Source organism: Sus scrofa, chromosome 14 (assembly GCF_000003025.6).
Source record: "Sus scrofa isolate TJ Tabasco breed Duroc chromosome 14, Sscrofa11.1, whole genome shotgun sequence".
Classification (NCBI taxonomy): Eukaryota; Metazoa; Chordata; class Mammalia; order Artiodactyla; family Suidae; genus Sus; species Sus scrofa.
In genome coordinates this window covers 24216424-24238744 of record NC_010456.5, presented here as the reverse complement: position 1 = coordinate 24238744, position 22321 = coordinate 24216424, and the positions used below count along the sequence as shown (strand labels likewise).

Sequence of the window (22321 nt, the reverse complement as noted above, 5' to 3'; positions counted from 1 at the left end):
CATCCCTCCCTACTTCCTTCTTCCCTCCTGCCATCTCTTTCTGCCATCCCTTCCTTCCTTCCTTTCTTTCTTTTTTTCTTTCTTTCTCTCTTCCATTTTTCTCTCTTCCATTTCTTTCTTTCTTCCTTTCTTCTTTCTTTATTTCTTTGTGTCTTTCTTCCTTTCTTCTTTCTTCCTTCTTTCCTTCCTTTCTTCTGTCTTTTCTTTCTTTCTTTGTGTCTTTCTTTCTTTATCTCTCTCTTTCTCCCTCCCTCCCTTCCATCCTTTGTTCGAGTTCCTCCCTCGTTCCCTTCCTCTCTCCTCCCTTTTCCTTCCTCCTTCTCTCCCTCTCTCCTTTTCTTTCCTGTCATTCTTTCCCCTTATTTCCTTCCTCTCCCTCTCCAGTCCTTTTCTTTTGTCTTCTCTTCCTCCATCTTGGATTCCGCTCAGCCCCTTTCCTGCTGACAAGCTGACCCCCGTCCCCTGTGCACCAGCAGTACCTGGGAGGCCTGATGCCTGTCTGCTTCCGCCCCCTGGAGCCTGCAGCATCTTAAGAGGAGCCCCCATGGAGGAAACCCGATCCCCAGCCCTTCTTCCCAAAAGCATACACCCAGGCACACAGTCAACCTGCAGTGACCCTGTCCCTGAAGGGAAGACATCCGACAGTGTGGGGATGGCTACCTAAACTGCAGTGATTTATCCTAAGGGGCACTAAATAGTGGTGAATAAAGATGCCAATATGATGGCGTATTGGATGCTTCTGGGTAGATTCCATACAATCCACCCCAGTTCTTGGAAGCACCCTTTTCACTCTCTGCAGGTGAGGAACTGTTCTTCCCGAGAGAGTAAGTGATTTGCCCAAGGTCCCACAGCTCATAAAGCACAGTGGGAACTTAAGGACTCGTGATCTGGAGGGAGCTGGGAAAGTCAGACTCATAGAAAGATTGTCAACTCATAGAGTGTTTGTTGAGGAGTTCCCATCGTGGCACAGCAGAGACAAATCTGACTAGGAACCCTGAGGTTGCGGGTTTGATCCCTGCCCTTGCTCAGTGGGTTAAGGATCCAGCGTTGCCATGAGCTGTGGTGTAGGTTGCAGATGTGGCTCGGATCCTGCGTTGCTGTGTGCTGTGGAAGCTGTAGCTCCGATTTGATCCCTAGCCTGGGCACCTCCATATGCTCCGAGTGTGGCCCTAAAAAGCAAAAAAAAAAAAAAAAGAGTTTGTTGAAAAGGAGAACAGCATGGTCAGTGAAGGTGGTTGGTGGAGGTACCTGCGGACTCTTAGGTGAGCCTTAAGCAAAGGTCTCAGTAGAGGCTGGACCCCTAGGGTCCTGAAGCACAGCCTATTTTCCAGCATAACCGTCTGGTTTCCCATCTAAGGTTCTGACAGGACTCATCAGCGTTTCCTATTGTCCCAGGATGATGCCCAGCCCTATGCCTTCCACAGAGCAGGTCCCCAGGGACTATCTGTTGGCTGGACGGTGCATTCAGTTGATTTTGCTGGTTCTCTGATGAGCTGAGTCTGAAATCTACATGATTTCAACTCCCAGCTGGAGGGCTTTGGCTTTCTTATCTGGCCTACCTGTCTACATTAGCCCAGGTAACTAGATAGTCCTCTGTTTCGTCAGTAATCGAAAAACAACTTCAAATCATGTTGAACCTTTGCGTTATCTGAGTTTGTCTGTCATTCCAGAGAAATTACAGCATGCTCTAGTTTGAGGAACCATCGGAAGCTTTTTAGCCCGCCTCCCCATTAGATAGTTGATGGAGATGAAGCCCAGGGAGGGGAAACTAAGGACCCCACCCCACATTGGAAACTTTTTCTCTGGCCCCAGGCTGCCCGCTTTCTTGCTCTGGCCCCAGGACAAGGCTAGGGAGCGGCTTTGGTCCAAATCCATAAATGGCAATGGCCAAGACATTGGCACGTCATTTAAAAAAAAAGTTTATAAACATGCCCTTTAACAGCTAACTTTTGTAATGAGCAAAGGGGACTTCATAAACCATGTCATTAACCAGAAGTTTCCTGGCCTAGGGTCCACTGAGTGACTGGTTCCATTTCCAGGAGGTGGGGGTGGCCCCATTTAGAGTTGGTGGGGGTGGTCAACACAGGTGATGATGGTAACTGTAATTCCCTCTATTTATACAGTGATTCATTTTTCTGTGTGAATCCACTGTTAGTTTTCTTTATTTTTTATTTGAGATATAATGGGTATATAAAATCATAATGAGTTTCAGGTGTACAAGATCATAAATTGATGTTAATCTATACTGTGCAATGGTTGGCACAATAATCTAGTTGATATTTGTCACTAACATAGTGTAATGTAGCTTAGAAGGGACCCTCAGACCCCTGCGGTCAGGGCAGAAATGTCGTTCTGCGTCTTCCTAGTGTAAACACAAAAGTGTTTCTGATGCAGAGTTCCCGTTGTGGTGCAGCAGGTTAAGAATCTGACATAGTGTCCCTGAGAATGCAGGTTCGATCCCTGGCCTCGATCAGTGGGTTAAGGATCTGGTATTGCTGCAAGCTGCAGTGAAGTTCCCAGATGCAGCTTGGATCCAGTGCTGACATGGCTGTGGTGTAGGCCTGCAGCTCCAAATTGACCTCTAGCCTGGGAACTTATATGTGCCATAGGTGAGGCCCTAAAAAGAAAAGAAAAAAAAAAGTGTTTATGATGGACTTTTAACAAATCATGTTTTTGTCCTATTGAACATGGAAATTTGGCAAATAGAGATCTGAGAGCATCAGAATGACTCATACGTCTGTGAGTCTGTTTCTGTTTCATAGATAAGTTAATTTGTGTCATATTTTAGATTCCATATATTACAATCTTTCTGGTTTATTCTCTCTCTTTTTTTTTTTTTTTGTCTTTTTGCCATTTCTTGGGTCGCTCCAGCGGCATATGGAGGTTCCCAGGCTAGGGGTCGAATCGGAGGTGTAGCCGCCGGCCTACGCCAGAGCCACAGCAACGCAAGATCCGAGCCGCGTCTGCAACCTACACCACAGCTCACGGCAACACTGGATCGTTAACCCACCCAACAAGGGCAGGGATGGAACCTGCAACCTCATGGTTCCTAGTCGGATTCGTTAACCACTGCGCCACGACAGGAACTCCTGGTTTATTCTTTTTGCATTCATTATTGCATTCATCATTCATTCATTCATTTCACCTATAATTTTTTTTTTTTGGCTGCACGCACAGCACGTGGAAGTTCCTAGGCCAGGGATCAAACCTGTGCCACACCAGTGACAACACTGGATCCTTAACCCACTAGGGCACCAGGAAACTCCCCTACCTATACAGTTTCTTTCTTTCTTTTTCTTTTTTTCTTTTCTTTTTTATGGCCACACTGTGTGGCATATGGAATTTCCTAGGCTAGGTGCAAATCAGAGCTATAGCTGCTGGCCTACACCACAGAGCCAGATCTAAGCCGCATCTGTGACCTACACCACAGCTTGTGGCAATGCCGGATCCTTAACTCACTGAGTGGGGCCAGGGATTGAACACGCGTCCTCACAGGCACTATAGTTGGGTTCTGAACCTGCCTAGCCACAATGGGACCTCCTATAGTTTTAAAAAATTAATTGCTAACATTAAAATTGGGGTCGGATTTCAAATGCAAAAACCTGGATTTCTCTCTCTCTCTCACACACACACACACACACACACACACACACACACACACACACACTAGGCTTGCCCTTTTTTGGACATGGAGATACGGTGCAAACAGAACAAAGTCTCCACTCAAGTTGCAAACTGTCTGATGTGAGACAGACAATAAACAAATGTACTAACAACAACAACAAAAACCCTTCCAAAGGATAGTGAGTGCCATGAGAAAATGAAACAACGAGTGGGGAATAAGAGCAGAGTGATGGTGACAAGAGGTGATCAGGGAAGGCTTCTCAGAAGGGGTGTCCTGTGGCTGAGGCTTGAAGCACAGAGTTGGTTATGTATAGCAAGAGAAGAGCTTCACAGGCAGCAGGGGTGGGGTGGTGGAGTTGGGGGCGGGTGGGGGTGTGTGTAGGGGGTGTGGCCTGCTGTGGAAATGAGCTTGGTGTGTCACAGGCCAAGCCCGAGGGAGCCAAGCTCTGCCTAACGATTGGCAGGGCCCCATTTTCCTCTGTGATGTACCTTCTGCACTATTCTGAACTTTATTTATTTTGTAAGACTTATTTCATTGATGTGTAGTTGATTTACAATGTTGTGTTAATTTCTACTACATAGCAAAGTGACTCAGTTTTATACATGCATGTGTGTGTACATACACACACATATTTTTTTCATATTCTTTTCCATTTTGGTTTATTACAGAATATTGAATATAGTTCCCTGTGCTCTATAGTAGGACCTTGTTGTTTATTCATCCTATGTATACTAGTTTGCATCTTATAATCCCAAACTCCCAGTCCATCCCACTCCCCCCGTCCCCATTAAAATTTTTTTTTATTAAAGTTTAGTTGATTTACAATTTTGTGTCAATTTCTGCTGCACAGCAGAGTAACCCAGTCATACATATACATACATTCTTTTTCCCATATTATCTTCAATCATGTTCTAACCCAAGAGACTGGATAGATTTCCCTGTGCTGTACAGTAGGGCCTCACTGCTTATCCATTCTAAATGGAATAGTTTGCATCTGCCAACTCCAAGCTCCCAGGCCATCCCATTCCCTCCTCCCTCCCACTTGGCAACCACAAGTCTGTTTCTGTTTTGTAGACAGGTTCATTTGTGCCTTATTTTAGATTCCAGACATAGGTGATACCATATTGTATTTGTCTTTCTCTTTCTGACTTCACTTAGTATGATAATCTCTAGGTCCATCCATGTTGCTGCAAATGGCATTATTTCATTCTTTTTTTATGGCTGCGTAATATTCCATTGTATATATGTACCACATCGTCTTACTCCATTCATCTACTGGTGAACATTTAGGTTGTTTCCATGTCTTCACTATTGTGAATTGTGCTGCTGTGAACGCTGGCGTGCATGCTTTTTTTTTTTTTTTGTCTCTTTGCCATTTCTTGGGCCGCTCCCATGGCATATGGAGGTTCCCAGGCTAGGGGTCAGATCGGAGCTGTAGCCACCGGCCTATGCCAGAGCCACAGCAACATTGGATTTGAGCCGCATCTGCAACCTGTACCACAGCTCATGGCGACACCAGATCCTTAACCCACTGAGCAAGGCCAGGGATCGAACCCACAACCTCATGGTTCCTAGTCGGATTCGTTAACCACTGAGCCGCGACGGGAACTCCAGCATGCATCTTTTTGAATTAGGGTTTTATCTGGATGTATGCCCAGGAGTGGGATTGCTGGATCATACCGTAATTCTTTAGTTTTCTGAGGAACCTCCATAGTGGTTGCATCAATTTACATTCCCACCAAGGGTGTAGGAGGGTTCTCTTTTCTCCACACCCTCTCTAGCATTTGTTATTTGTAGATTTTTTAATGACGGCCATTCTGACTGTTGTGAGGTGGTACTTCACTGTTGTTTTGATATGGATTTCTCTAATAATTAGTGATGTTGAGCATCTTTTTGTGTGCCTATTGGTTATCTGTGTGTCTGATGAACTGATTTATAATCATGTGATAATAGGTTAAAACTCTCTCTCAGTTTATTTTTTAGGGCTGGGGGATGTTTTGAAGTCCCTGTGTGAGCTGGGTTGTCACTTGACTGTTACCTTGTCTAAGTAGACATTTAGTGTCTGTGAGAGTTTATCTGGTGAAAACCAGGGTGATTATCCAACCGAAAGATCTCACATCACCTTCGTTTGGGGAAAATAGCCAGAGTGTCTTCCTCGCAAAAGATCTAGACCTTCTCCTTCTGACATTTTTAGGGCCATGGGTTGTTTACCCCCCAGGTTATAAAAGGGAGTCTGCAGGCTCAATTCCATTTTCGGGGCCTGTCTTTTAGCACCACACAGTGTTTTAATTAAAAGAACCTTGATTGCTGACATTAACACTTGGGGAAATTTCAAATTCAAAAATGTGGATTTCGGATTTCTCCCCCTCCATTTTTTAATTGAATTTATTTAGCTGATTTACAATGTTGTATTAGTTTCAAGTGTATAGTAAAATGATTCCAGTGTATATAATATATACATTCTTTTTCAGATTCATTTCCCTTATAGATTATTATAAAAATATTGAGTAGAGTTCCCTGTGCTTAACAGTAGGACCTTGTTTTCCTGTTTTATATACAGTAGTATGTTACTCTTAAATTCTTAATTTATCCCTCTGCCACCTTTCCCCTTTGGTAACTGTAGGTTTGTTCTCGAAGTCCGTGAGTCTATTTTGTAAATAGGTTCATCTGTATCAGTTTTTTTTTTTAGATTCCCCATATAAGTGATATCATATATATTATCTTTGTCTGACTTACTTTGCTTAGTATGATCATCTCTAAGTCCATCTGAAACTGACAGCACTAACAGCCTGATCCTAGCCAGAACACAGATTGGCACTTGAACCCACGGCTTTAATTTTTTTTTTTTTAATCTTTTTGCCATTTCTTGGGCCACTCCCATGACATATGGAGGTTCCCAGGCTAGGGGTCTAATCAGAGCTGTAGCTGCCAGCCTACCCCAGAGCCACAGCAACGTGGGATCCGAGCCATGTCTGCGACCCACACCACAGCTCACGGCAATGCCAGATCATTAACCCACTGAGCAAGGGCAGGGATCGAACCCGCAACCTCATGGTTCCTAGTCAGATTCGTCAACCACTACGCCATGACGGGAACGCCACGGTTTTAAATTTGAATCACTCACCCTGTGTCTGGACTCACTGAGGTTCAGTTTCTTCCTGTCTCCACGCAGAAGGAATTCAGTTAGAGACAAAGTGATAGATTTATTAGGATAGGATGCTTGTGAGAGATGCTAGTGGGCAGGCACGGAAGCTCTGCCCTGAGGATCTGGTCGGCTATAGTTTTACCATCCAAGAGGATTGGGGGTCAGAAAAGACCGCCTCTTACTTTCTCGGAGTAGTAGCTCTTCCTTAGTGTCCGGTAAGGTGTGTATTCAAATCAGCAGAAGGGTGGTCCTCAAACTCTTGCCCTTGGTCTGAATCTGAATGCAGCCCTCATTCCATTCCCGACCCAACAACCTGAGGCCATTCTCATGCCACCTCTAGTCAAGCAAGCCTGCTTTGGCTGATGGCTTTTTTAAGCAATTTATTAACTTACAGTGATCTCCCAATGTCCCCTAAGTTTCCCTCATTATCTGTGGTCCTTTATTGGAACTTTTAAAACTACCTGTGTCTACTCCATCCCTATCACATCCATGTTGCTGCAGATGGCATCATTTCATCTTTTTATGGCTGAGTAATATTATAATATGGCTGAATATTATTCTAATGAGTAATATTCCATTATAGCTGAGATAGATAGATGGATAGATAGATAGATAGATAGATAGATAGATAGATAGATAGATGCAGATATATCACATCTTTATTCATTCCTCTCTTCTGGCTTCTTTTAGAAAGTGGGAGACCTGTAGAGCTCCAGTTGTGGCTCAGCAGGTTACAAATCTGACTTGTATCCATGAGGATGCGAGTTCGATCCCTGGCCTCGCTCAGTGGGTTAAGGATCTGGGATTGCCATGAACTGTGGTGTAAGTTGCAGATGTGACTTGGATCCCTCATTGCTGTGGCTGCGGCATAAGTTGGCGGCTGCAGCTCGGATTCAACCTTTAGCCTTGGAGCTTCCATAGGCCACACCTGCGGCCCTTAAAAAAAAAAAAAAAAAAAGTAGGAGACCTGGGAATCCTGGGAAAATCTTCCTACAGAGTCACAACGGTTAGGTCTGGGAAGCAGCCGCTTTTTTTTTTTTAAAGATTTCTGACCTGCCCCAGCCTCCTCTGCCCTGAGACTTGGGGTGCTCCCCGTTGTTTGTTTCCCGCATCTGTTCTGGTTGTGCCTGTCCCTTCCAGGTCATGAACCTCATCCCCGGCCTCTGTCCAGATAACTGTTCATGCCCCTGACCCTTGTGGACACTTCATTTTGCACGCCCTCCATGACATATCTCCAATCTGTTGGACAAACTCAATGTTAATAATTTCAAGACATCTGTGCGATTTGGTGGGTGTTTAACTTTCATCTGCAGCGCAGTGATGTGGGATGGCAGGCCCTTTCCTGATCATAGACCGCCTCCCCCATCACTAGGCACTAGCTGGGGTGTGTGTGTGGGGGGATGCCTTTCTGTGTGAACAAGGCAAGGTTCCTTGATTATGTCAACCTTTCTGCCCAGCATGGATGTGGCCATTTGCAAATGGAGCTGATAGGGAGAGATTTATTACCACAGGGCTTACTTGATAAAGCTGAAGGTGCTAAAAATAAAACATCTGTTCTTTGGTCAACAGATGTTATTTCCTTTTTTGATTTTTTTTTTCCCCAGATGAGTGGAATAACAAGTCCATGAGGTTTTCTTGTCCTCATAATGAATGTCCCAGATATTAGGGGAAAAAAATGGTAGAAATGAAAATGGATATTTTTGCTTTTTGCTTTTCGTATTCTCACTCTTGCAGAGCTGAGTGAGAATATGAACTGTTCCCAGCACATCAACTAGGTCTTTGACTGGTACAGGAGAGTTAAGTGGTTGGACTGCTGCCTCTCTTTGGTCCCTATTACAGAATTAACTTTGCTCTTGGCTTCCACTTTGGATGCATGCAGTGCTTCATTTTTCATCTCAAAATTTAGTGTGGACATTGAAGTTTCTTTGTGATGCAGTGGGTTAAGGATCTGGCATTGTCACTACAGTGGCTTGGGTTGCTGCTGTGGTACAGGTTCAATTCCTGACCAGGCATTTGCCTGGGGTATGGCCAAAAAATTTTTTAGTATGGACATTACCTATGGTCTTTTTTTTTTTTTGCTTTTTTTTAGGGCCACACCTGCAACACATGGAAGTTCCCAGGCTAGGGGTCAAATTGGAGCTGCAGCTGCTGGCCTACACCACAGCCACAGCAATTAGGGATCCAAGCCACATTTGTGACCTACACTGTAGCTCACGGCAAAGCTGGATCCCCAACCCACTGAGTGAGGCCAGGGATTGAACCTGCGTCCTTATGGATATTAAGTGGTTTGTTTCCACCGCACCACAATGGGAACTCCCCCTTTGGTCGTTTTAGTTGTGAAAGCAAGTCTGAAAATACTTTTTAAAAGAATACAGATCCAAACATGCAAATAGAACAGAAATAGAAACCTTCTCGCATCTTATACCCTGTTCCTCAATTTCCGCACTTCAAAACACTGTTCTCAGTTTGTAGGGTATACATCCAAGCCCCCCTTCCCTTTTTTTTAAATTGAAAAAATGTTTGTCTTTCTATGGCAGCACCCACAGCATATGGATGTTAGTTACCAGGCTAGGAGTTGAATGAGAGCTGCAGCTGCAGACTTAACGCCAGATCCTTAATCTACCGAGCTGAGCGAGGCCAGGGATCAAACCCAAATCCTCGTGGCTATTAGTCAGGTTCTTAACCTGCTGAGCCACAACGGGAACTCCAAGCCCCGAATCTCTTTATTTATTTTTCTCTTCCCACCCTCCCTGCTCGACGAACAACTCTACTTTGTACAAATATGTCATAATACATACATTTTTTTTCTCACCCTTGATTTTCTTTAAGGTAACAGTATAACTTAAGGAACGTTCTATATTAGTACATGTATATCAGCCTCATTATTATTATTATTATTGTTTTTTGGCTGCCCTGTAGCAAATGGAGCTCCCGGGCCGGGGATCAGATCTGATCTGTAGCTGTGAACTTAAGCCGCAACTGTGGCAATGTTGGATCCTTAACCCACTGTGTCAGGCTGGGGATCAAATTTGTGTCCTAGCATTCCCAAGAAGCTGCAGATCCCATTGTGCCACAGCGGGAGCCCCTCAGCCTCATTATTTATCCCAGCTACGCAGGAGACCATTATATAGATGTTCTATATTTATTTAGTCAGCCCTCTGTTAATGAGTATGTAGACTGTTGGCAGATTTTTTGATACTTAAAAAAAAAAAAACAAAAACCTGTAGAGTTCCCGTTGTGGCAGAGTGGAAACGAATCCTACTAGGAATGATGAGGTTTCCGCGTCAATCCCTGGCCTCGCTCAGTGGGTTAAGGATCTGGTGTTGACGTGAGCTGTGGTGGCTCAGATCATGAGCAGACACGGCTCAGATCCTGTGTTGCTGTGGCGTAGGCCGGCGGCTGTAGCTCCAATTAGACCCTTAGCACCTCCATATGCTGTGGGTGCGGCCCTAAAAAAAAAAAAAAAAAGACAAAAAACAAGAAACAAAAACCCTGCAACAAATATGCTTGCCCATAGGTCTTTGATCATATGCATAAGTTTATCTCTAGAATAAATTCCTACGAGTGGAATGACTAGGTCAAATGGAATGTGTTCTTAAAATTTTGATAAATGTTTATTGCCATATTGCCCTCCAAAAAGGCATACTGATTTGAACTCCTGCCAAAAAAGTGGTAGAACTTGCCAACTTAGTACATGTAACTTTTTGTTTGCCAACCTAAGTGAATAGACTAGTTCATTGTAGTTTTAATATGGTTTTTTGGGTTTTTTTTTTTTTTTTTTTTGTCTTTTTGTCTTTTTGCCTTTGCTAGGGCCGCTCCTGTGGCACATGGAGGTTCCCAGGCTAGGGGTCTAATCGGAGCTGTAGCCACCAGCCTATGCCAGAGCCACAGCAACACTGGATCTGAGCCGCATCTGCAAACTACACCACAGCTCACGGTGACACCAGATCCTTAACCCACTGAGCAAGGCCAGGGATTGAACCCACAACCTCATGGTTCCTAGTTGGATTCATTAACCACTGCACCACGATGGGAACTCCAGTTTTAATATGCTTTTAAACTTTAGGAGTGAGACCGAACTTTTCTTTCTTTTCTTTTTCTTTTTAGGGCCACACGCACAGCATATGGAAGTTCCCAGGCTAGGGATCTAATTGGAACTACAGCTGCCGGCCTACACCACAGCCACAGCAACGCCTGATTCAAGCCATGTCTGCGACCTACACCACAGCTCACGGCAATGCCAGATCCTTAACTCACAACTCACTGAGTGAGGCCAGGGATCAAACCCACAACCTCATGGTTCCTAGTCAGATTCATTTCCGTTGTGCCACGTTCTTCTGGGAACTCCAGCACTTTTCATATTTCTGAAAATAATTTGCATTTTTTTTTGAACTCTATGTCCTTAGCTCCAATATTCTGTCAGTTTTAAATTGTCTTTTTTTTTTTTTTTTTTTTTTTTTAGGGCTGCACCTATGGCATAGGGAAGCTCCCAGGCTAGGGGTTGAATCAGAGCTGCAGCTGCTAGTCTATGCCACAGCCACAGCAATGTCAGATCCTTAACCCACTTAGTGAGGCCAGGGATCAAACCCGAATTCTCATGGATTCTAGTTGGGTTCTTTACCTTTGAGCCATAAGAGGAACGCCTACATTTTTTTAACAAGAGGAGTTTTATTAATATAATAAATTTAATGCATCTAAAAATAAAATCAGTACATTTCTGTCCTATGTATTATGTAAATATCATTCACCAGTTTTATTTAGCTTGTTTTAGTTTTTTGATCCAACTATAATGGGAAAAAATCATTATATAAAAATAAATAAAAAATTTTCTGCATGGAAATTTGAAAAATTTAAATTAAAAAATTTTTAATTAAAACATTTAGAAAAATAAAATTCAAATGAATAACCTCTTTTCCTCAGAACCTTTTATGTTTTGTTTAATTATATTTAAAATTTGATACATTTGGAAATTACTCAGGTATACAGACTGAGGTAAGGATCTTAATTTTTTGTAGATGGCGGACTTTTTTTTTTTTTTGCTTTTCAGGGCCGCACCTTGGCATATGGAAGTTCCCAGGCTAGGGGTTGAATCAGAGCTGCTAGCTGCCAGCCTATACCACAGCCACAGCAATACCAGATCCGAGCCTCATCTGCAATCTACAACACAGCTCCTGGCAACACTGGATCCCTGACCCACTGAGGGAGGCCAGGGATCGAATCTGCATTCTCATGGATGCTAGTCAGAATCGTTTCGCACTGCCACAACGGGAAGCCCTGGTTTTAATGCTTTCTGTTAAATAGTTCTCCTCTGATTTAAAATACCACCTTTATAATAAACTAAATTATATATTTGCTAGGGAATATTTATGGATTTCCCCCCCCCTGAACTGTCTGTTCGTCTGTGGCACCAAATCATATTCATTATTGTGACTCTACAATGTCTTTTTCCTTTTTTATTATTATAGTTGTTTTACAATGTTTTGTCAGCCTCTGCTGTACAGCAGAGTGACCAAGACATGTCTTAATATCTGCTAGTGCTAACCCCCCCCATTATCTTTTGATGGTCCTTCTCCAGATTTTCTTGGTTATTCTTACTTATTTATTTTTCTATATAAGCTTCATTATCTGCTGTCTCTGACACCAAAATTTCTCAGCATTTTTACAACAAATTTTCCTACTATTTATATATGAATTAAAGGATAGTAGATATTTGTATGATTTTTGAGGTTTTTTTAATTTAATCAAGAATAGGTTACATCCTTCATTTATTCAAGGGTTCTTTTACATCCCTCTGTATGATCTCTGTATTTCCATCATGAAAATGTGGTATAGTTTTTATTCTTTTGTTCTTAAAATGTCTTCTCTTTATTGGCTACATTTATTGATGAAACTTTTATTTTTCAGCATTATAAATTGGATGCAGGAGAGCTGTTGACATTTGCATGGTTAGTCTGTATCAGCCTCCATACCAAATTTTTTTATGTTTGTAACAGTTTTTCACTTACCAAATTTTCTTCTTATTTGTCATAGTTCTTCATTTTCATTATCAGGCATACCTCATTTGAAAATAAGGATCATATTATTTCCTCCAAAAAAAGAATCTTTTTAAATAATGAACACCACCAAGATATGTTTATTAATTTTTACTCTTCTCTGATCTGGCAGACATTTGAGGCAGTTGATTATTTAGTCATCTGGCCCATTAATTCCACTGCTGGGAATGGTTCATGGAGAACGCATCCAAGATAAGATTCAAGTTAGGAGAAAGGCTGAGTGCGTGATGGTGCTGCCACTCAAGGGACGATTACCAAACTCCCTTAGGAGGCTTTGGGAGAAAAAAATAAATGAAATAATTCATCTGGTATTATGTGAGGAGAGCAGAATAGGAAAGAACATATGTGCACAAAATGAGGTCTATTCCAAGTATAAGGATCATAAAGGAAATTCTGAAAAGATTAATTTGTAGTATGGAGAGAGATAACCGAGAGATCCGGAGCACACATTGGGAGACTTTGCAGAGGACTGCTTCTCAAACCAGCCAAGCTGAGCAATGGCTGAGGGGCCATTTTGCTCCTTGTCTTAACAGATAGGCTAAGAGTACGATTCATTATCTTCTAGATTATTGTTAGAGTGAAATGAGGAAGTGTCTGTAAAGAAACTCACACAGGAGTTCCCGTCGTGGCGCAGTGGTTAACAAATCCGACTAGGAACCATGAGGTTACGGGTTCGGTCCCTGCCCTTGCTCAGTGGGTTAACGATCTGGCGTTGACGTGACCTGTGGTGTAGGTTGCAGACGCGGCTCGGATTCCCACATTGCTGTGGCTCCAGTGTGGGCCAGGGGCGACAGCTCCAATTAGAACCCTAGCCTGGGAACCTCCATATGCCATGAAAGCAGTGCTAGAAAAGTCAAAAAAGACAAAAAAAAAAAAAAAAAAGAAGCTCACACAGCGTTCTGCACAATTTTGGGGTTGGTTTCCTCCTCCTTTCAATCTTATTTTTTTTCTCTTATCTGATTGCATCAGCTGTTTCTTCTAAAATGCCTGAAGTGATAATAGGATGATGGACGTCCTTGCTTTTTTTCTGACCCGTGTATGCTTCTCATGTCGCACCATTAGGCATGGTGGCTTTTATTTTCTTTGGTTAAAAGTTATCTCTTGGGGTTCCTGCCATGGTGCAGAGGGTTAAGAATCCGACTGCAGAGGCTCTGGTCGCTGTGGAGGTGTGGGTTTGATCCTGGCTGGTGCAGTGGGTTAAAGGATCTGGTGTTGCTACAGCTGCCACATAGGTTGCAGCTGCAGCTTGGATTCAGTCCCTGGCCCAGGGACTTCTGTATGCTGGAGATGCGGTCATTTAAAAATTAAAAAAAGTCTCTCTCTATTCCTATTTATTATGTTTATCCTGTAGAAATATTCATTTTTAAAAAATTTATTGAGTTTTTTGTTTTTCTTCTTAGGGCTGCACCTGCGGTATATGGAAGTTCCCAGGTTAGGGGTTGAATTGGAGCTACAGCTGCCGGCCTGTGCCACAGGCACAGCACCGTGGGATCCGAGCCGTGTCTTCAACCTACACCACAGCTCACGGCAACACCGGATCCTTAACCCACTGAGTGAGGCCAGGGATCAAACCCGTATCCTCATGAATCCTAGTCAGGTTCATTAACCACTGAGCCATGAAGGGAACTCCCCCTGTTGAGTTTTTTGAAAACCAAGAGTGTGTCTTGAATCTATTCAGATGCCTTTTGACTACATCCCACAGCCTCTGGGACACTTGAATTCTTCCCCCAATTCCTGATGTAGGTGGTAAGTGGTTCCTTATGTTCAGCCCTTTCTTTCCTAATGGTGATGTAACATTTTTATCCTTCCCCCCTCCCAGGGTTTGAGGTCTTGGCTTCTGCTTCCTATTACTGGCCGTTGGAAAATGTGGACGGGATCCACGAACTTCAGGAAACAACTGGAGGTAGACAGGGGTGGGGACAGTAACTGGGGCCCCAGGAATGGGCGTCTCCCTGGAATCAGGGACTGTCGGGAGGGACAAGGGAACAGCGTGCACTCTGAAGCCAGGATGACGGAGATGAATAGACATTTGCTTAGCTCCCCCCAGTCACTGCCGTGGCAAATGGTTTTTACTATGCTTTTATATATTTGTATATATTTTATGATTTATCAAAAATCATATAAGATATAGAAATCACATAATATAAAAATCATAAACTATATAGACACAAAAGTATAGAAAAGTATATTAAAATGTGAGCTCTTATGTATTTTTATGATTGAAGGACAGAATGTATGACTCGAAATATTATTAAGTTGTGCCTTTTCTCCAACTACCTGAAAACAAAAGCAGCTGTTTTCAGCTTGAAGCGGTCCATGACGGGTCAGTCTCTGTAGGAATCTGGATGTGTGTTTTCTAGATAGATGCAAATGTCGTAATCTACACGCCTGCGCAGACAGGGGCCCGTTGGAAGCTAGCGCCAAAAGTTGTGCTAGCAAAGACTAACCCCCCTGTTAACAGGGTCCCTGTTTCACTCAGCAAAGTTAGCCCCGCCTACCTGTCAGCGCCTCCACATTATCACCAGCAGTTCTCTTTTAAAAAGATCAGACATTCCCTGAGATTCTTCCAAGGGTCTCCAGCTCCCCGGGAAGTGGAGTTTTCCTGTGACTCAGTTTTGACCTTGGCCAGAGGAGAAATCTCAGACAGCCCTGAGCCCTTTTTTAAAGTCTAAGTGTAACTCCAATAAGAAGCTTTTTAGAAAGTCTAAGTTTTGAGTGATTTGGGATACTTTTCCATTTTATTTTATTTTATTTTTATTTTTATTATTTTTGCTTTTTAGGGCCACACCTGTGGCATATGGAGGTTCCCAGGCGAGGGGTTGAATCAGAACTACGGCTGCTGGCCTATGCCACAGCCACAGCAACACCGAGCCCTGTCTTTGAGCTATGCTGCAGCTTGTGGCTACACCAGATCCCTTACCCCCTGAACGAGGCCAGGGATTGAACCTGCATCCTCATGGACACTAGTCTGATCCATTTCCATTGCGCCACAGTGGGAACTCCCTGCTTTTCCATTTTAATTTTGATTTCCTTATTGCTCTTGATTATGTCCAATGGCTGATGGGTCCGGTAAGGGATTCTTGGACAGCTGTGCTAGTGCAGGCTTGAGGTGTCTATCCCGGTTCTTGGTCATGGATTACAAAAAAGAAAGAAACCTCATGTTGCTGATTACATGTTTGCCACATCAGCACACTGATATTTTCCTTATGGCTGACACCTAAGGTGCTGTCATAGATTACCACCTCAGATTCTGTAATGTTCCGAAAATCTGCTATTCGAGAAGCATTACAGCTGAAGTCTGGCCTTCTTGCAGTAGCTCAGTCAAGGGGATGAGTCAAAAGATGCTGTTCTCATCCTGCCTTCGTCCAGCACAGCCTCTAACTTGCCTGCCTCTTGGGCAGCAATGGTGGCCACAATGAAAACCTGCCCAATAAATCCATCTTTTCTTCCAATCGTCTGTACCATAGGGAATGTCCCCATGGAATTTTTTTTTATGACCAACTCACTTTAAAATCAGTGGTTTCCCCTTGTTATGATCTAATGTTCTTTTCTCTGGGCCTTTATTTTAAAGCCTTTGAAAGGAGATCATTCCACCACATGGAAAATGCACACCAGTAGGACACAGACGCTTGTATTTTAGGGATGACTTCAAACAAGAGCTCAAATGAAAAATAAAAATTGAAAAAAAAAAAAAAAGAGAGAGCTCAAATGATGATCAGGCTATGTGTCTCCTCACCCCCCTCAACTCAATTCAATGTTGTAGATTATCAGATACAGTCACACTGGGGTTGAGTTTTGTTCACCCAAAGCATCAATTTCTGGTAAAACTCCAACTATATGGATGCATGCCCCAAAGCACTCAAATGATGAAGGTTTCACTGCCTTTTCTATTAGATCCATTCTTTATGCTATAATGCTATGCTGGCGTATTTTAATTTGATTCCAGGATTCTTAAGGGGGGAAAAAAAGGAAAGAAAGAATAGAATCCACCAGCATAATTTACCACTGGGGATAGTTGAATGGCACCGAGAGTCATTTCGTGGATGTACTGCTTTGCTATTTGTTGCTGAATTCTCTGTTTTGTCCATTTGTCACCATAATGTGCCATTGTTTTCATGCCATGCTTCTGTTTCATCAGTTTCTTGTGACATCACCATCATTAATCCTTTGGTTAAGGCTACTTGATGGCTTTGTTCAATTTCATATCTCTCAACTAAGTTTGGAAGTCGGAGCCAGCCAACTGGACCCACCATTTATGGCCAAGTGCCACAGCCATTGGCCTAGTTCTGGCATGGGACCGGGCCACTGGTGTCAGCCGGGGTGTCAACGGAATAAATAAGAGGGAGGTTGGGTCGGAAGAAAAAACCCAAGATGTCTGTTGGGAGAAAGGCACACTTCTCCGTGTGTGTTAAGTTGAGAGATATGTTGGTTCCATTTGTTTTTTTGTGTGTGTCACTCATTCATGGTGTTTTTTTCTTTTGTTGTTTCACCCAGCGTTGCGAACCCACAACCTCACTGTGCTTCCTTCTCATAACTCTACCTTTGTGTATACCAATGGCTCTGCCTACTCAAATTTCTCTGCAACTGTAGGTGAGCACGTGTTCCTTCTGTGTTCTGTCGTATTGGGATCTGCAATGAATTTAAAGGCCAGTCTAATTTGGATCTATCGCGAATTTGCTATAGCCTGAGTAGCAGATGAGCAAGTATCCCCGCAAAGAGCAGAAGATCCAGGCTATTGAAGATAAATGACTTTGAGTTCAGTCTAAAGGAAGTACAACAGATTGCAGTATACCAGGAGGAGTATATACATATATATACATGACCTCAAGCAACCAGGGTCTTCCAAACCAGCTACTTGCTTTCAGAACAATACAGACACAAGATGATATGTTTTCTAAAAAGGAACTTGTTTGGATTTTTTTCCCCAGTGTCAGGGATCAAATCTGAGCCATAGCAGTGGCAACATCAGACCCTTAACCACTAGGCCACCAGGGAACTCCTTGTTTGGATCTTTACATGGATTATATATAATTTTTCTTTTCTTTTTTTTTTTTTTTTAGGGGCACACCCACAGCATATGGAAGGTCCCAGGCCAGGGGTCAAATTGGAGTTGCAGCTGCCAGCCTACACTGCAGCCACAGCCATGCCAAATCCAAGCTTCATCTACTACTTAAGCTGCAGCTTGTGGCAACACCAGATCCTTAACCCACTGAACAAGGCCAGGGATCGAAACTGCATCCTCATGGACACTATCGTGTCCTGCTGAGCCATGAAGGGAACTTCTGAATTATATTCTTTAGGGAAGGAAAAACATGCCCTCTTAATGGAAAATTAAAATTGATTTTCAAAATGCCTCATCAAACACTTGATCTCTTACAAACAGTAAAATCAGCATTTCTTCTGTAGCCAGAATTTTTTTAATTATTAGAAGCTGTTTTATAAAACACACACCCACAAGAGTCATGGTTAAATTATTATCTTATTTAATAACCTCCAGGGCCCATATGTTTCAGATTTTTCTAACACAGCACAGAGCAGAAGAAATAGTAACAATTTTGCTCTCTCTCTGATCAGTGACAAAAGTCAGTTCAGATAATTTAGGACCCGCTCCTGGTCTTTTCTCAACATATAACCTGATCGCTCTTTCAACTCTGGGGTGTTTAGCTTCCAAAATTAATTTTGCCAATTGAGCAGTATGGTGTAGGGTTTATACAGCCTAATTCAATTATGTAACTGCTATTTGCCCACATAATTAAAAAAAATTGGGGGGATGCCCCAAGCATGCAGATCCCAGGCCTGGGATTGAACCTGACCTGCAGCTGTGACGATGCCAAATCCTTAACCACTAGCCCCCCAGGGAACTCCTGACCATGCAATTTTATAATATATAGATTTTCACACACCCCCAGCAATAAAAGATATAGATAAAAAATTAAAGAGTTGAGGAGTTCCCACTGTGGCACAATGGGATCGGAAGCATCTCTGGAGTGCTGGGTTGCAGGTTCCCTCCTGGGGCCGGCACAGTGGGTAGGGGCTCTGGCATTGCTGCAGCTGCAGCGTAAGTTGCAACTGTGACTTGGATCTGAACTCCATATGCTGCGGGGCAGCCAAAAAAGAAAAGATATTAAAGAGTTTAAAAACAGTAAGGAAAAACGCTGAAGCCCTTCACGTTGGAATCCACATGCCCATGGTTGTTAGAAAACCCGAGCCTGGGAAGAAGAGGTCGGGTCAGAAAGCCCCCAGGCAGGAGGCACATCCCCACAGCTGAGGAGGCATCTGGGCAACCTTGACCCCAGTTAGCAAGATGTGACTAATCACCCTTGTTTTTATAGTCCTCACTTATCAGTTCTGTAAACCATTTATATCACACTCATACCATCAGAGAGGTTTGCTGTGGGGATGGGACCAAATAAGACCATGACGGAGCTCGCGTCCCCGCCGCCACTGCTGGCCTGGAGGTCTTGCTGGTGGGTTCCTCTGGGATGACTCTGAGTTTTCCTCCCAGAGTCTGAGAATACATTCTGTTAAAATCATGGGTTCCCATGTCTAGGGTCAGGGGCTTTCAGAAGGAGGGGGCGGGAATTCCCATTATGGTTCAGTAGGTTAAGAGCCAGACTAGTAACCATGAAGTTGTGAGTTGGATCCCTGGACTCGCCCAGTGGGTTAAGGATCTGGCGTTACTGTGGCTGTGGTGTAGGGCTGCAGATGCAGCTCTGATTCAACCCCTAGCCTGGGAACATCCATATGCCTCAGGTGTGGCCCTAAAAGGAAAAATTTAAAAAAAAAAGGAGAGAGACTTCAAGTGTAGCTTTATGTTTGAACTTGAATCTAAGTGTTTCACTTGGAAAGTCTCCTCTGAAGCTGGGGGTGGAATGATGCAAGAGGTGGATGGAATGAAATTTTAGGACAGCAGGAGATTCTGATCCTATCAATCCTGGAAGTTCAACTCCCAGGGCAACTGTAGTAATTCTAATATCATATTACAGTGCATATTATACAGTGGCATGATATTCATATGATAACATATTAATAGGATAGAATATTTATATATATATCAGAATAATTAATAGGATAGAATATTTATATATATATCAGAATAATTAATAGGATATTTATTAATATTCACACTAATAATGTTTATAATTTAACAATTAATATTTAAATGATTTCACATGATATAATCAATAATGTTAGAAATGCTTTGTTATAAGTACAAATAATACAACATATTTAGAGGTAAGTTGTTTGTGAGCCTGACATAATCATGGTAGAATGTCTTTAAGACTAGTGATTCTTAAATTTTATTCACTTTTAAACCCCTCCTATAATTTTTTTGCCATGTACACATACCACTTGAAATATATTGTAATACTTTTTCTTTAAATTTTACTTACTTAGCGTCAATTGAAAAGGAAACTTTATACCACCAAGAATTGATAGAATAATTCATAGGATAGAATATTTGTTATCCAACATTCACACAAATACATACTGTTTAAATTGAACAATGAGTGTTAAATACCATTATGTGATATAATCATTGATAACATTAGAAAGGCTTAATTATAAGTACTAATAATACAATATATTGAGATGTTCATTGTCTGTAAGTCTGACACATCTTTGGACTTTTAATCTCATGAGATTATTAACCTGTGATGTTGACATTCTTCTCACTTAGATATTGTAGAAGGGAAGGTCAACAAAGGCATTTACCTCAAAGGGGAAAAGGGAATCACACTTCTCTATTTCGGAGAGTACAAACCTTCTTGCATCTTTAACCCAGCACAGTGCAGCCCTGAAGGTGAGTGATGCGGTCGGTTTGTTTGTTTTGTTTGTTTTTTTTTTTTTTTTTTTTTTGGTTCATTTCATTGTCAGGTGGCATCTGTTCCTGTGGGCTGTGGCAGATGTGAATGTGAAATTCTCCCCTGTAGGATCTGTGCAGACATCACACAGGGGACAGGAGAGGGGGAGGGGTGGGGATGCAGACACCTGAGAATGCTATTGGAGACAGAATTAAAACACCATCTCACGGAGGTGGGAGAGCAAAACATTTAGTCATGTAATGCAAAAACAAGCTGACAACAATTTTTTTTAAAAAAGAAAAAACCCGAAGAGAAAAAACAAAAAGTAACCCTCCCTAAAAAACAGACCCAGTGATGTCACAGTGGGGTTGGAGAGGGCCACGGCATTTGTGGGAAGTAAATTGATGGTGTGGTTGCTCACCAGTGATATTTCTGGCTCCAGGATGTTGGCCATGGGTCTGGGCGGGGCAGGAGTCTGTTAAGACTCCTGCCAGGGGTTTGCTTCTTTTGTATCCATCAAGGTAGGGGGAGGGGACCAGTGGAAACAATTGTTCAAGCAGAAAGTTACAAGCCTGTGGTTAAAATAATGTCCTGGGAGTTCCCTTGTGGCACAGTAGGTTAAGACCCTGGTTTGTCACTGCTGTGGCTCTAGTTACTGCAGTGGCACAGGGTCGATCCCTGGCCTGGGAACTTCTCTGTGCCACAAGTGTGGCCAATAAATCCCTTGGCTCAGCAGTAACAATCCCGACTAGTATCCATGAGGATGTGTGTGCAATCCCTGGCCCCACTCAGTGGATTAAGGATCTGGCGTTGCCATGAGCTGCGGTGTAGGTTGCAGAAGTGGCTCAGATCCTGCGTTGCTGTGGCGTTGGTGTAGGCTGGCAGCTGCAGCTCTGATTAGACTCCCTAGACTGGAAACTTCCATATGCCATAGGTGCAACCCTAAAAAGCAATAAATAAATAAATAAAATAATGCCATGGATAAAACACATAGATGCAAAAGAGAAGTTCTGTTCTTCTTTGTCTATGAAAAGTAACCTGCTCTCTAGTATTTAGACCTCAGACACTAGATGTTTGGGCCACATTTCAAAACTTTCTGGGAAATTGTTCTCTGCCATCCAAATCAGCTTCAAGTCTCCAAGTTTCATGATCCTAGGCAAATGAACATTTTTCTTTCTAGGGAAAAAAAAAAAGTTTTATGTTAGCTGGTCTGAAAGCCCTAAGGCTTTTTGGACATCTGATGGCCTTATCAAAACAGCGCTGTGATGAATGCATTGCTCTCGATGCTGGACCACATGGACTCCGTTCCAGTAAAAGTAAACAAAAGCTTAACAAGGCGATCACACATGGGAGGATGCATTTTGGACTTTGAAGAACCCGGAGTTTTGAGAAATGGTTTTGAGGTCCAGAACCATGGCCAGATTTACAAATCTGCAGTTCGAGGTGTTCCTGAGTTCAAACAGCCCTGTAAACACAGCAGGCTTGTTTACGTCTCTAAATTTAAAACAGCCTTGCCTCAGCTACAATGACTAAGGCAGCCAGGAGAGCCTTCGGTGCCTGGGGGCAGGGAGGTGGGAGTGGGGGAGGGCAGGGAGGGGAGCTCTTCCCTGGTTTGTCTCGAGGTCTGAGGGAAGGGCTTCTCTCTCAAAGAAAGGTGCCTCCGCTGTAACTGACTCACATGGAGGTCCCAGGA

At 42.9% G+C, this 22321-nt stretch overlaps 1 protein-coding gene across 2 annotated transcripts in view; it reads left to right on the top strand.

Annotated features, from left to right (window-relative positions):
* Positions 1–22321, top strand: part of ADGRD1 (adhesion G protein-coupled receptor D1) — a 181604-nt gene that overhangs the window by 2526 nt on the left and 156757 nt on the right. The window contains exons 3-5 of one of the 2 annotated variants that reach the window (XM_021072216.1): positions 14643–14726; positions 17318–17413; positions 20505–20627. In XM_021072216.1, the coding sequence (XP_020927875.1) occupies positions 14643–14726; positions 17318–17413; positions 20505–20627 (303 nt within the window). The remainder of the gene's footprint in view (positions 1–14642; positions 14727–17317; positions 17414–20504; positions 20628–22321) is intronic. The other variant, XM_003483408.3, reaches the window with a different exon arrangement.